The 14,758-nt window shown below is 45.5% G+C and overlaps 2 protein-coding genes across 5 annotated transcripts in view; one reads left to right on the forward strand and one right to left on the reverse strand.

Annotated features, from left to right (window-relative positions):
* The window catches only part of UBE4B (ubiquitination factor E4B), a 148,120-nt gene extending 135,582 nt beyond the window's left edge, over positions 1-12,538 (forward strand). For all 4 annotated transcript variants that reach the window (XM_050787989.1, XM_050787997.1, XM_050788013.1 and 1 more), the window contains 4 exons: positions 2,735-2,926; positions 9,932-10,106; positions 10,700-10,846; positions 11,175-12,538. In XM_050787989.1, coding sequence (XP_050643946.1) covers positions 2,735-2,926; positions 9,932-10,106; positions 10,700-10,846; positions 11,175-11,236 — 576 coding nt within the window. In that variant the 3' untranslated portion in view covers positions 11,237-12,538. The remainder of the gene's footprint in view (positions 1-2,734; positions 2,927-9,931; positions 10,107-10,699; positions 10,847-11,174) is intronic.
* CTNNBIP1 (catenin beta interacting protein 1) overlaps positions 1-14,758 on the reverse strand; it is a 668,528-nt gene that overhangs the window by 334,470 nt on the left and 319,300 nt on the right. The window lies entirely within an intron of this gene.

Raw genomic sequence — 14,758 nt, forward strand, 5'->3', positions numbered from 1 at the left:
AAGTAGAATCATTGAGACTGTGTAAGATCTTTGGCTCTCTCAGTTGTACCTTTGTTACACTCAGGAAGCCAAAGGTTAATGAGAGCCAGCCATCACTAAGGTTTATGGTGGATTGCAAATAGTCAAAATGTTTGTCCTCAACTAACGAGACCTGGTTCCTGTTACTAAAATTGAAACTGAGCAGCATCACTGAAGATCTCTGCCCTGCTTCAACCACACCCACCACAAAGTTGAGAAGTTTTGTGGTGTGGCCAGGACAAGTATAGTGAGAAAGGCAAGATGGGGGATCTAAGATTTGGTAGCCATTTGCCTGTGTGGAGACATGTTTACTTTGCAATGGAATACAATATACTTACTGTGTATTTCCCCTGATTTTCTGTATTTGCTCTTACCTCCATTATGTGACTCCTGTCATCTCCAGCAGAGGCACTATTGCCACTCCCTGTCCTGGGGGCAACTCTTTTCCACTCTTTCCACTTTCCACCTCATGTCTCTTCATAAACAGATTTCAGTTCAAGACCCATGGAACACGAAACAAAACAGCGCACTGCCCAGACACTGGCCTCCCTTCAAGGTTTGCAGAATTCTGTGAAAGCCAGATAGCAAATAGTTGATTAATTCCTCTTTAACAAGGTCAACACCCACCTGTTTTGTAGACTTGTTGGGAAGATTAAGCGAAAACACACATAGAAGTACCTGGCCTAAGGCCGGCACGGTGGCTCATGCCTGTAATCCCAGCACTTTGGGAGGCCAAGAAGGGTGGATCACCTGAGGTCAGGAGTTCGAGACCAGCCTGGCCAACATGGCAAAACCCCATCTTTACTAAAAATACAAAAATTAGCCAGGCATGGTGGGGCGTGCCTATAATCCCAGCTGCTTGGGAGGCTGAGGCAGGATAATCACTTGAACCCAGGAGACCCAGGTTGCAGTGAGCCAAGATCACGCCACTCCAACCTGGGTAACAGAGCAAGACTCTTCTCAAAAATAAATAAATAGGCCGGGCATGGTGGCTCAAGCCTGTAATCCCAACACTTTGGGAGGCCGAGACGGGCAGATCACAAGGTCAGGAGATTGAGACCATCCTGGCTAACACGGTGAAACCCCGTCTCTACTAAAAAATACAAAAAACTAGCCAGGCGAGGTGGCGGGCACCTGTAGTCCCAGCTACTCGGGAGGCTGAGGCAGGAGAATGGCGTAAACCCGGGAGGCAGAGCCTGCAGTGAGCTGAGATCCAGCTACTGCACTCCAGCCTGGGCAACAGAGTGAGACTCCTTCTCATAAATAAATAAATAAATAAATAAATAAATTTATTCATTTTAAACCTGCTCATAGACCTGAGCCATCTGTACACCGTAGCCCTGTTCTTTTGGCTCCAGCCTTATGCCTGTGCCTGCTGTGATATTTTCATTTCTTTTGCTGCACTGTTTACTATCTGGCCTTCGCAGACAAAGTGTAAAGGCATTTCACTTTGCAAACCTTTAAGGTTTGCATTTTCACCTTCTTCACTGACTAGCTCAGATCTCTCCTACTTCAAACAAAATGACCAACTCTGTCCTATTATGACTCCTTTATTTTACAACTTTTCAACAGTGAAATACAGGAGTACTCTGTGCAAAAGCAAATTCTTGAAAAGCTAAGTATATGTCGAATTTGAATAAATCCAGTTATTACATTTCATGAAAACCTTGTGACTGAAAGGAACGCTTTCATGACTCCCTTTTATGGCCAGTGTTTAATGCTCTCTAAGCCACATCTTCCTGTTTCAGGTTTGCTTAAAACCATTCATGCCCAACCGTAGTGAGTACTGAGTCACCTTGTGAGATTCCTGCATAGATTATTATTATTTTCCAGGTGTTTCATTTAAGTTTACTCTGTCTCATTGACTGGATTTAAAACTATTCAAGACATAACTTCTATCTTCTTTCTTTGCTTTACTTTGTTATCTGTATCTGATAAGTACATAAGAATGGCACAGACTGAACTGCCAGGGGCTTTTAACATTTAAGGGGAAAAAGGTTGATGAAATATTGGCTGGAAGAACTGACTCAAAACTTTTTTGGCTCAAATAATGGTAAGATTTGTATAATTTTCTTTTTTTTTTTTTTTTTTTTTTTTTTGAGACGGAGTCTCACTCTGTCGCCCAGGCTGGAGTGCAGTGGCGCAATCTCGGCTCACTGCAAGCTGCGCCTCCCGGGTTCACGCCATTCTCCTGCCTCAGCCTCCCGAGTAGCTGGGACTACAGGCGCCCGCCACTGTGCCCGGCTAATTTTTTCCATTTTTAGTAGAGACGGGGTTTCACCATGGTCTCGATCTCCTGACCTTGTGATCCGCCCGCCTCGGCCTCCCAAAGTGCTGGGATTACAAGCGTGAGCCACCGCGCCCGGCCAGATTTGTATAATTTTCTCTCTTTTACTTGTTTCTCAATGAATTTGGAGTGATACTTTTTTAAATTAAAAGCATAAATTTAAAGAAAAGTTTGGCTTCTGTTGGTATTTATAAATAAATATTTCATCAGCTTACAACATTCCATTAAGTATTAGAATTATCAGATTGGAAATGGGGAGTAAAGTTGGAATATAATGTTGTCTTTCTTCAGCTTGTGATACACAGCACCTGTACGGATTCTTTGAAGACTAATCCAACCAATTCCTGTTCCTCCACTGAAATGGGAGGTTTTGGTCCTTTTCACTTGTCTCAACAGCATGAATTGTCCTATTATCCTGTGATTTCCTAGGAACTTGGACCCCGATTGGCTGCAATGCTGAACTTTAATCTTCAGCAACTCTGTGGCCCCAAGTGCCGTGACCTGAAAGTTGAAAACCCTGAGAAATACGGCTTTGAACCAAAGAAGCTGTTGGACCAACTGACGGATATTTACTTACAGCTGGACTGTGCCCGGTTCGCGAAAGCCATTGCTGACGATCAGGTCAGTGAGTTGAGTTGGTCTCTCTGTGAGTTTACTGGCGGATTTGAAGATAATAACCACAGTGGCCAGGGAACTTGTCTGGTATCAGTGAAGATGAATGGGTTGTTTTCCTCTGAGTGTGAAGAGTAGATTTGGGCTGGGTGCGGTGGCTCAGGCCTATAATCCCAACACTCTGGGAGGCCAAGGCAGGAGGATTGCTTGAGGCCAGACTGCAGTGAGCCATGATTGCACCACCACACTCCAGAATGGACGAGAGAGTGAGATCCTGTCTCAAAAACGCAGTGGCTTATACCTGTAGTCCCAACACTTTGGGAGGTCGAGGCGGGCAGATCACGAGGTCAGGAGTTCAAGACCAGCCTGGCCAACATGGTGAAACCCCATCTCTACTAAAGATACAAAAAATTACCCGGGTGTGGTGGTGCACGCCTGTAATCTCAGCTACTCGGGAGGCTGAGGCAGGAGAATCGCTTGAACCCAGGAGGCAGAGGTTTCAGTGAGCCGAGATTGTGCCACTGCACTCCAGCCTGGGCAACAGGGCGAGACTCTGTCTCAAAATAAGTAAGTCAGTAAAAAACAAAAGTAAAGAGCAGATTTGGTGCTCTGATCCCTTTCCAGTTGAGTTCTTACCCCATCTTTGTAAGGGCCTTCTTGACAAATCTGTTACATTTCTGAAAAGAGCCCGATTTCTCAAGGGATCAGAATCTTCCTCCCTAGTCGCCTGCTAGAGTGCTGTTATTTTTGGGGTTGTCCGGATTGAAAACCTCGTGTGGTTGTCTTTACATTCTTCCCTCTCCTTTATTCCATGGCTCTCCTGTGAGCAGATCTGTCTGTGTGTGCTTCATTTCCACAGCCACCAATTTAGGCTAAGCTGTCCCTGTGTGATCTTCTAGTCATCTCATAAAGTTTAGGCTGGCCCCGTCCATGGTCCGTTCTGCCTCGTTTTCAACGTCCTCACAGCTAGTGTTTATTAACTGTACACCGCATTTCACCCCCTTTTCATATCTCTACCCATTTAGTCCTCACAAAATTCTTTGATGTAGGTTCTATTAAAGTCTTTGTTTTAAAGTGAGGAAAGAGGCACAGAGAGGTTAAATAGCTTGCTCAAGGTCAGAGAGTTAGTGTGGGACAGAGGCATGATTGATGTCCAGGCAGCCTGGCCTTGAACCCATATCCTCAGTCTCTGCTGTCCACTTAAAAAGCCCACAAAGAACCACGCTTGTTTCTTTGTCTCTGTCTTTGTTCACACTGCTTACCCAAATATTATTCATAGCTCAGGTTAATCATCAGTAGGCGTTCTAGAAGGTTCTTTACCTATATCTCATCCAAAGGAATAATGTTACAACAGAAGCATTGTAGGTACTTTTTTTTAGTGACAGCTTTATGGAGCTATAACTCACATATTTAGGTGCTTTCTCATGTAGCAGGGGAAGTGGTCTTAACAAAGGATTTGCAGTGGAAAAAAAATACATAGTCATGTGCTGTTTCTGTCAATGATGGACCACAAAGACCAGGTGGCGCCATCATATTATAATACCGTATTTTCACTGTACCTTTTCTATGTTTAGAATACTCACCATTGTGTTACAACTGCCGACAGGATTCAGTACAGTCCCACACTGTACAGGTTTGTAGCCCAGGAGCAATAGGCTGTACCATAGAGCCTCGACGTGGTGTAGGCCACGCCATCTAGGTTTGTGTAAGTAAATTCTATGATGTTTACACAACAACGAAATCGCCTAACAAGACATTTCTCAGAGCAACACAGGACTGTATGTCTAAAGCAGTTTTTTCATACAAAGTAGTGCTCTGTAAGAGGGTTAGGAAATTGTAGTTACTTGTAGGAGATGTTAAAATATATACTGCTTTACTAGCCCCCGACTATATAATACTGCACTGATTTAGAAACAGAAGGCAAGTCATAGCCTGCAGTGAGGGAAAGAAAAGGGAAGCACTTAGCCATTGAGGTGGGGTCCACACCTGACTGTAGCTGGAGTCTCCAGCCAAGCCAGAGGTCAGTGTGGAAAGCCCCTGGGGCTCGTCCATCGTTACTGTAGAGAGGCTTGGAAGAGCTGTTTAGTGTGCGCCCTCTCCAGGGTGGGTGACTGCCACATCACAGGCACTTAACGTAACACACAGAAGGTTTCAGTGTGGATGGGCACAGCACGCCCAGTGAGGTGATGTAAAGCAAGTGGGTGACAAAGGAGTGCTTTGAGCGGCCTGTCCTTGGTGACCAACAACACATTTCATTGCCTGGTCATGCCTTGGACTATGGTGCTGGCCTCTGGTGGCACCTGGCTTGAGTCGTAGACAGCAGTTTCTGGCACAGTGGCACACAGGGATCCTTGAATGTCTAGATAGTCCTGTTCTTCCAGAGCAGTGAAACAAACACACACTTGCCAGTGACGCATGGAGAGAAAAGCATACTTTAAGAAGTGTTAGGGCTGGGCGCAGTGGCTCACACCTGTAATCCCAGCACTTTGGGAGTCCAAGGTGGGTGGATCACAAGGTCAGGAGTTCGAGACCAGCCTGGCCAAGATGAAACCCTATCCCTACTAAAAATACAAAAATTAGCCGGGCACAGTGGAAGGCAGCTGTAATTCCAGCTACTCGGAGGCTGAGGCAAGAGAATAGCTTGAACCCAGGAGGGAGAGGTTGCAGTGAGCTGAGATCACGCCGCTGCACTCTAGCCTGGGCGACACAACAAGACTCCATCTCAAAAAAAAAAAAAAGTGTTGGGCTGGGTGCGGTGGCTCACACCTGTAATCCCAGCACTTCGGGTAGCCGAGGTGGGCAGATCACCTGAGGTCAGGAGTTTGAGACCAGCCTGGCTAACGTGGTGAAACCCTGTTTCTACTAAAAATACAAAAAATTAGCCAGGCATGGTGGTGCGCACCTGTAATCCCAGCTACTCGGGAGGCTGAGGTAGGAGAATCACTTGAACCCGGGAGGTAGAGGTTGCAGTGAACCGAGACTACGCCACTGCACTCCAGCTTGGGCAACAAGAGCGAAACTCCGTCTCGGAAAAAAAAAAGAAGTGTTTTTGCTTCCTTTCACAGTGTGGTGTTTATGCTGATTATTGGGTATTTTCTGTTTATATTGGCCATAAGCTGATTAGGGGCCTGCTTACTTGATTGTTGTAGAAGAGAGCTTTGGTGGAGCAGGGGGCGGTAAGTGCAAAAGGATGGACGACGGCTGGCAAGCACTGGGGAAGAGATTATAGAATTGCATTTTCTCCTTTGGAAGCAGCAGTATCTTAGCTGGCTTTGGTTTGGATTGGTATGTCTTGTTTTCCTGGGAAGACAAAGGAAGAAGAAAATGACAGTTTTGCAGGTAAAGAAACTGAGAGGCTTCTGTCCCTCTATACCAAGAGTAGGCTGAAGACTCATGTCCAGAAGGCTGACAAAAAGGTGCCTGGATGGGCCGGGCGCCGTGGCTCACGCCTGTAATCCGAGCACTTTGGGAGGCCAAGGCAGGCAGATCATGAGGTCAGGAGAGCAAGACCATGCTGGCTAATGCGGTGAAACCCCATCTCTACTAAAAATACAAAAAAATTAGCCAGGCGTGGTGGCAGGCGCCTGTGGTCCCAGCTACTCGGGAGGCTGAGGCAGGAGAATGGCATGAACCTGGGAGGCGGAGCTTGCAGTGAGCTGAGATCATGCCACTGCCCTCCAGCCTGGGTGACAGAGCGAGACTCCATCTCAAAAAAAAAAAAGGTACCTGGATGAAGAGCCGCTGAGCTTGATGCTCAGGAATCTGAGGTCAGAGCTCCACGCCAGAGAAGTGGGATATCACATTGGTCCCAGGAGCCACGAGGACCAGGATAGGGAGATGTTAAAGTGGCCTAGACTGTGCCTTTATGGGCAGACGCCAGTTCCGTGGACAGACTGTGTATCTGTTGTCGATGAAGCATTGTCTGTTAACACCATTTTCCATTAAAAAAGAAAAAAGATTCAGCATCTGCTTAGAAAATAAAAAACAAAAATCCCATCAAAGTCACGCTTCCCCCCATGCAGTCAGTCTTTCCTAAGTTAATTGCTCCCTCCACTAACCTACCACAATACGAGTCTGCATGTCACAAATTTAATGCTTCATTTTCTGTTAATTTTTTCTTCTTTATTGAGGTAAAATTCATATGTAACATAAAAGTAACCATTTGAAAGTGTACCATTTGGTGGCATGTAGTGCAGTCACAGCGTTGCACAGCCACCACCTCTACCTAGTTCCACAACATGTATCACCCTGAAAGGAAAAGCTTAAAGCAGTCACTGTCTAGACCTCTTGCCCCAGCCCCTGGCAATCACAAATCTGCTTTCTGTCTCTCTTTTCCTATTTTTGGATTTACTTATTCACCTATCCTGGATATTTCATATAAATGGACTTATACAGTGTGTAACCTTTGATGTCTGGCTTATTTCACTTAGCATCATGTCTCAAGGTTCATTTGTGTTGTAGAATGTATCAGTATTTCATTCCTTTTCATGGCTGAATAATATTTCGTTGTATGGATATACCACCATCTGTTTATCCTCATCCATTGATAGACATTTGGGTTGTCGCCAACCTTTGGCTGTTGTAAACAGTGCTGCTGTGAACATTCGTGTACAAGTATTTAAACACCTGTTTTCAGTTATTTTGGGAATACACTTGGGAGTGGGTTATTGGGTCATGTGGTAATTCCATGTTTAACTTTTTGAGGGATGCCAGAGTGTCTTCTACAGCTGCTGCCCATTTGACATTCCCACTGGCAATGTATAAGATTTAAGTTTCCATTCTTTCTCATTTTTTTTCTTTTGTTTGCTTTATATTCTTTCCATCATGAAGTTTAAATTAAACATGTTAATTTGTTTTTGTTTCTTAAATACTCATGCTAGTAGAAGTGACATGGTATTTCATTGTGGTTTTGATTTGTATTTCCCTAATTACAAATACCATTGGACACCTTTTCATGTGCTTGCTGGCCATTTTTATGTTTTCTTGGGAGCAATGTCTATTCATGTTCTTTGACAATTTTTTAATTGGGTTGTTTGTATTTTTGTTGTTGAGTTGGAAGAGTTCTTTTTTTTTTTTTTTTTTTTTTTTTTTGAGATGGGGTCTCCCTCTGTTGTCCAGTCTGGAGTGCATTGGTATGATCTCGGCTCACTGCAACCTCTACCTCCCAGATTCAAGCAATTCTCTTGCTTCAGCCTCCCAAGTAGCTGGGACTACAGGTGTGCACACACATGCCTGGCTAATTTTTTTTGTATTTTTAATAGAGATGGGGTTTCACCATGTTAACCAGGATGGTCTCGATCTCCTGACCTCATGATCCGCCTGCCTCGGCCTCCCAAAGTGCTGGGATTACAGGCGTGAGCCACCGCGCCCAACCAGAAGAGTTCTTTTGTATTCTGGATGCTAGGTGATATCATATCATTGGATATATGATTTGCAGATATTCTTGTGTTAGTCCATTGCATCACTATACAGAAATATCCAAGGCTGGGTACTTCATAAAGAAAAGAGGTTTAGGCCGGGCACAGTGGCTCACGCCTGTAATCCCAGCACTTTGGGAGGCCAAGGTGGGCAGATCACCTGAGGCCAGGAGTTCCAGACCAGCCTGGCCAACATGGCAAAACCCTGTCTCTACTAAAAATACAAAAAAAATTAGCCAGCCATGGTGGCGCACACCTGTAATCCCAGCTACTCAGGAGGCTGAGGCAGGAAAATCGCTTGAACCCAGGAGGCGGAGGCTTCAGCGAGCTGAGATCGTGCCACTGCACTCCAGCCTGGGTGATAAAGTGAGGCTCCGTCTCAAAAATTAAAATTAAAATGAACTGGGCACAGTGGCTTGCACCTGTAGTCGCAGCTACTTGGGTGGCTAAGGTGAGAGGATTGCTTGAGCCCAGGAGTTTGAGGCTGCAGTGAGCCATGATTGTACCCCTGCACTCCAGCCTGAGCTACAGAATGAAGCTCTGTCTCAAAATACATATATATATTTATAGTAAAACATATGTGGCCAAAACACTGGCCACTTGTTTCGCGATGGTGATACCAATACAAATATATATCATCACTAAGCTAGTGGCCAGTGTTTCTGCTATATGTGTTTTACTATGAATACAAACTACAACATACTTTGCTATTTGGCATGGCAGTCATTTTTGTGAATTAGACACTTGTGAGGCAGATGTTACTCTGCCCATTTTACACTCAAAGAGCCTGGGCTCAGGAGGGTTCACATTTGCCTGTGACCGCACAGCTGGTAGGTGGTAGGACCAGAATCCAAGTTCAGATTTGTCTGGGTCCATGGTGGGCGCCCGTCCTCCACTCCACATCTTCCCTTCCTGGGGACATAAATTGTGTCTGTTCCCGGTCCTGTTCATCAGTTCACCGGGGTGGTCTCACGTCCATGGAGCCCCTGACATGTGCTGTGCTGAACAAAATGAGCTTGAAGGAGGCTTAAAAGTGAACAAGAGAAAGCTCATCTAGAGTATGAACAATAGTGGATTGTTTTTACCATGCTTACCTTTGTGGAAGAGAGCTGAAATTTTCACCTCTTCTTACAGGCTAGCAGGGCACAGTGTCCCCCCAAGGACTGAAATAGACTAGCTTTCCTTCTCTTTTTAATGTTGAAGCTTTAAAAGAAATGCATGCCAGCTGTAAAAATTCAAAAAAAAAAAAAAAAACCCATCTGCCTCAGGCCCGCAGCCCTCTCCAGAGGGAGTGACCTCGTACAGTTTGGCACATATTATTCCAGTCCTTATCCATTTGTAAGCATGAAAAGTGCATACTTTTATGTGGCTATAAATGCATAAAGACTGGGATATATAAAATATATAAGTATATATAAATATATAAAATATATAAGTATATATAAATATATAAAATATATAAGGGCTTAAAATATTAAGGGGGCTTCTTAAGGGGGGAAAAAATCCACAAATGGATTATACTTTGGATATTTTCTGCAGCTCGCTTTTTTCCACCTCACATACCTTTACGTCTCACGTTGCCATTCCTCCTTTGCAGAGATCCTACAGTAAGGAGTTGTTTGAAGAAGTAATTTCAAAGATGCGGAAGGCAGGGATCAAATCCACAATAGCGATAGAAAAATTTAAGCTGCTCGCCGAGAAAGTGGAGGAGATAGTGGCCAAGAATGCACGCGCAGAAATTGACTACAGCGACGCTCCTGATGAGTTCAGAGGCAAGTGGACTCGTCGTTTTTATGCTGATTTCTTTTGAGTTAACTGGAAATCGATAACATTACAAGAGGACGTCCTGTGCTATTAATTTTTTAATGGTGCGCTAGAGCTGCTTTTTGAGGCAATCTGTCTTAAATTACATTTGCCTATTTTTAGCTCATACTGTAAATTGAGAGGAAGAAACATCGTTAGCCTGACTTAAAGCCAGAGAACAGCCCTGAAGATTCTAAGGCAGGGCTGCCTTTGCGAGGGGAGATTCACATTTTCAAAGAAGAATTCCCAGAAGTCCTAAGGCGAAGGATTCCAGCCTGCCGTCCTCGCCACGGAGCCTGTGGGGCCTGCTGCTGGGTCTGTCCCAGGCCCTTTCTTCTCTGTTCCCTCCCCCAGCAGTAGCTGACAAAGGAGTGCCTTCGCCTCTACAAAAGGCAATGTATATGCCTTTATTGAAGGCTGATTTCCTTCTAAACCTGGGGGCCTCTCAGGGGCCCTTTGATTGCTGTTCCTTTGGATAGATTTTTCGCCAGTAGAAGGAGCTTTGTTTTCTTTTTCAGTCTTGGGCTCTCTTATTAGAGTTTGCTTTGCTTTGTCCCTGCAGACCCTCTGATGGACACCCTCATGACTGACCCCGTGCGGCTGCCCTCCGGCACCATCATGGACCGCTCCATTATCCTGCGGCACCTGCTCAACTCCCCCACGGACCCCTTCAACCGGCAGACGCTGACAGAGAGCATGCTGGAACCAGGTAGAGGAAGGCGCAGTTCAAGGCGCAGCGCTGGCATCAGTGCCAAGAGACAATGCCCAAGTCACATATCGGAGATGAAACAGAAGGGAAATTTATCAAATGCAGAAACTACCTAGTTTATGACACTCTAGCAAAGACCCAAAACACTCTTGGCCCTTTTTCCCTGTAGACGTCCAGTCCCTCCCTCTCGTCCCAGTCCTTCTGCAGTCTTCGGCTCAATGAGGGAATGAATGGCCTTTTCTTCCCATCTATACAGAGTGACAGGCATCCTCTCTCAGGAGGAGCCCTCCCATCTGGGGCATTAATCCTCCTTTTTTTCTTTTCTCAGTGCCAGAACTGAAAGAGCAGATTCAGGCATGGATGAGAGAGAAACAGAACAGCGATCACTAAACCGTTCCGCCGCCCACCCTCTGCTAGACACAGCCAAGGCCAACGAGGCAAGCAGAAGCAGCGGCTGCAGCAAAGCTGCCATTCACGTGTTGGAGGCCAAATGTGGCAAACCACCCAGGCCCACCCAGAGCGAGCAAACGCTGAGAGCTGGAAGGACACGGATGAGAAGAGGAGCCCGGTTCCTGTACATATATTTAAGTGACAAACACGCTCAAAAGCTTAAAGGACAGGTTTTATGGTTGCTTGTGTAATAAAGCACGTCCTTCGTATGTCACAGTTTGGGGCAACTGAAGTCTTTTAGTGATGGCTGATGGGTCTGGGCAGCATCCCTTCATGAATTTTTTTTTAATCCAATATCCGTTGATTTGATTGTGATTAGAGAACCTTGGACATTTTGCTGCTAAAGAATCTTTTCTCCCCTCTCCCCCTTCCTGACCCTACTTGCACTGCTGTGGATTTTTTTAAGAGAAGCAAAAACAGAAGTAAACCCCTCTCCCCGGCCCACCAAACATATATTCTGTGAGATAACTGTGCCTGCTACCAAGTGTTCATCCTGGGATCGTATTTTTATATCATATTCACATATTTGTTTTTTTAATTGGTGTTAGATGACATGATTAATAAAAAAGGCAAGATATTTTCAGAATTTGAATTTCAGTTTTTTTTCTTTTGAAATGTCCCTTTAAGATTTTTTTATTCTAAACAAAATAAAGAAAATCTTGCTGCTCTGGTCCTTGTAATAAGCCTCTATTAGGCACCTGAGGAGCAACTGCAGCAAAATCTAGGGGTGTCAGTGTATCAGGACTTATGTGACTTACCGTATTTTGGGAAGATGAGGGTTGGGTTTTTTTTTTTGTTTGTTTGTTTTTGTTTTTTTTTTAATGCTATGTGACAGTTCGAAACCTTCACAGTTATCCTCTGGGGGTAAATCAATTCCTCAACCCTTGGGTGTGTGAGTTTGAGGCAGGGTCATTTGTATGATGTGTTTGGCCTTACCAAAGCAAAAGAGGGTGCAAGAATGTGGGAGTATGTCTGCCGGTTTCAACACACACAGACAAACACAGCCACACGCGCACACAAGTATCAGACTTTTTGTATTACCGCTCCCTACTTAACATACTTGAATTCTTGAATTTCCTTTGGGGTAAAAAAGGATTTGAAACCATAAAGTGTTCTGAAGAAATTAAGTCTATAAAAAACATACTTTCTTTTTTCTTTTCCTTTTTTCTCCTCCACAGACAATGTCCTCTGTTCAATTCCTAACGCAAACTACAATAAATGGTGATACACATTCAGAAGAAATCTTCTTTGAGTCTCTTCTTTTTTTGTGGAAAAAAAAAAAAAAGGGCAGGGTGGGTGGGTAAACAAGAGCCAAATGGCTGCGTGTGGTGAATGATCTTTCCTGGATCCAATTAGGAGCTGCTATTTTTAAAAGAAAACTTTTTTTTTTTTTTTTTTTTTTTTTTTTGAGACGGAGTCTTGCTCTGCCGCCCAGGCTGGGGTGCAGTGGCCGGATCTCAGCTCACTGCAAGCTCCGCCTCCCAGGTTTACGCCATTCTCCTGCCTCAGCCTCCCGAGTAGCTGGGACTACAGGCGCCCGCCACCTCACCCGGCTACTTTTTTGTATTTTTTTTTAGTAGAGATGGGGTTTCACCGTGTTAGCCAGGATGGTCTCGATCTCCTGACCTGTGACCTCTCGTCCCAAAGTGCTGGGATTACAGCCCACCGCGCCCGGCTCGGCGGAGTCTCGCCAAGGCTGGAGTGCAGTGGCCGGATCTCAGCAGGCTTGCCCACCGCGCCCGCCTCCCGAGTAGTTGGGACTACAGGCGCCCGCCACAAAGTAGAAAAGCCAGGATTCTCGATCTCCTGACCTCGTGATCCGCCCGTCTCGGCCTCCCAAAGTGTCCACCGTTTCTCGTCAGTGCGATGCGACATTTGGTTCTCATTTCACTGTTTGCTGATTTCAGGGGGTAAACTTTGTCATATTCAGTCTTCCTCCTTTCTCGAGTTTCTTCTGCCTTATCTCAAGTATCTTCCTAGATTCTTCCTCAGGCCGCGCACGGTGGCTCACGTCTGTAATCCCAGCACTTTGGGAGGCTGAGACGGGTGGATCACCTGAGGTCAGGAGTTTGAGACCAGCCTGGCCAGCATGGTGAAACCCCATCTCTACTAAAAATACAAAAAATTAGCCAAGCATAGTGGCAGCGCCTGTAATCCCATCTACTCGGGATGCTGAGACAGGAGAATTGCTTGAACCTGGGAGGTGGAGGTTGCCGTGAGCCGAGATTGTACCACTGCACTCCAGCCTGGGTGACAGAGGGAGATTCCATCTTAAAAAAAAAAAGATTCTTCCTCAAATCCAACTCATTTTATTAGCATTTTTCTTAGGCTCTCCAGTTTAGGCAACCATTTCTATCAGCTCATGTAATAACAGCAAATAGCAATAATAATAGCAAGCACTTAGCCAGCATCCCCTACATGCCAGGCACTTCGAGGCCTTGACATTTAGGGCTTCATCCTCTAGGAAGACAAGACTATTATTCTAGGGTTCTTTTTTTCCTTCTTATTTATTTATTTATTTATTTTTTTTTTGAGACTGAGTATCGCTTTGTTGCCCAGGCTGGAGTGCAGTGGTGCAATCTCAGCTCACTGCAAGCTCCGCCTCCCGGGTTCACGCCATTCTCCTGCCTCAGCCTCCTGAGTAGCTGGGACTACAGGCGCCCACCACCACGCCTGGCTAATTTTTTTTATTTTTAGTAGAGATAAGAGTTTCACCATGTTAGCCACGATGGTCTTGATCTGACCTGACCTCATGGTCCGCCCGCCTTGGCCTCCCAAAGTGCTAGGATTACAGGTGTAAGCCACTGCCCCCAGCCTCTTCTTTTTTAAAAAATAGAGACAGGGTCTCACTATATTGCCCAGGCTGGTCTTGAACTCCAGGGCTCAGGCACTCCTCCTGCCTCAGCCTCACAAAGTGCTGGGATTACAGGCATGAGCCACCACTCCCGGCCTATCTCTGTTTTTTAAGAATAGATCAGTGTGTGGAATGTAGAGAGGGTAGGTGACTTGCCCGATATCACCTGGCTGCTTGGCTAAGAACCGGGTGTCTGGGCTCTAGAGCCCAGGCCTTCGGTCTCTATGTCTGCTTCTCTTGCGCATATTTGAACTAAACAACTTGGCCAGGTGTGGTGGCACATGCCGGCAATCCCAGCACTTTGAGAGGCCAAGGTAAAGAATCGTTTGAACCAAGGAATTCAAGACCAGCCTGGGCAATATAGTGAGACCCTGTGTCTATTTTTAAAAATACATATATTAGGCTGGGTGCAGTGGCTCATACCTGTAATCCCAGCACTTTGGGAGGCCGAGGCGGGCAGATCATGAGGTCAGGAGATCGAGACCATCCTGGCTAACATGGTGAAACCGCATCTCTACTAAAAATACAAAAACAAAAATTAGCCAGGCCTGGTGGCGGGCACCTGTAGTCCCAGCTACTTGGGAGGCTGAGGCAGAGAATGCTGTGAA

The sequence above is a fragment of the Macaca thibetana genome, chromosome 1 (genome assembly GCF_024542745.1).
Source record: "Macaca thibetana thibetana isolate TM-01 chromosome 1, ASM2454274v1, whole genome shotgun sequence".
Lineage (NCBI taxonomy): Eukaryota > Metazoa > Chordata > Mammalia > Primates > Cercopithecidae > Macaca > Macaca thibetana.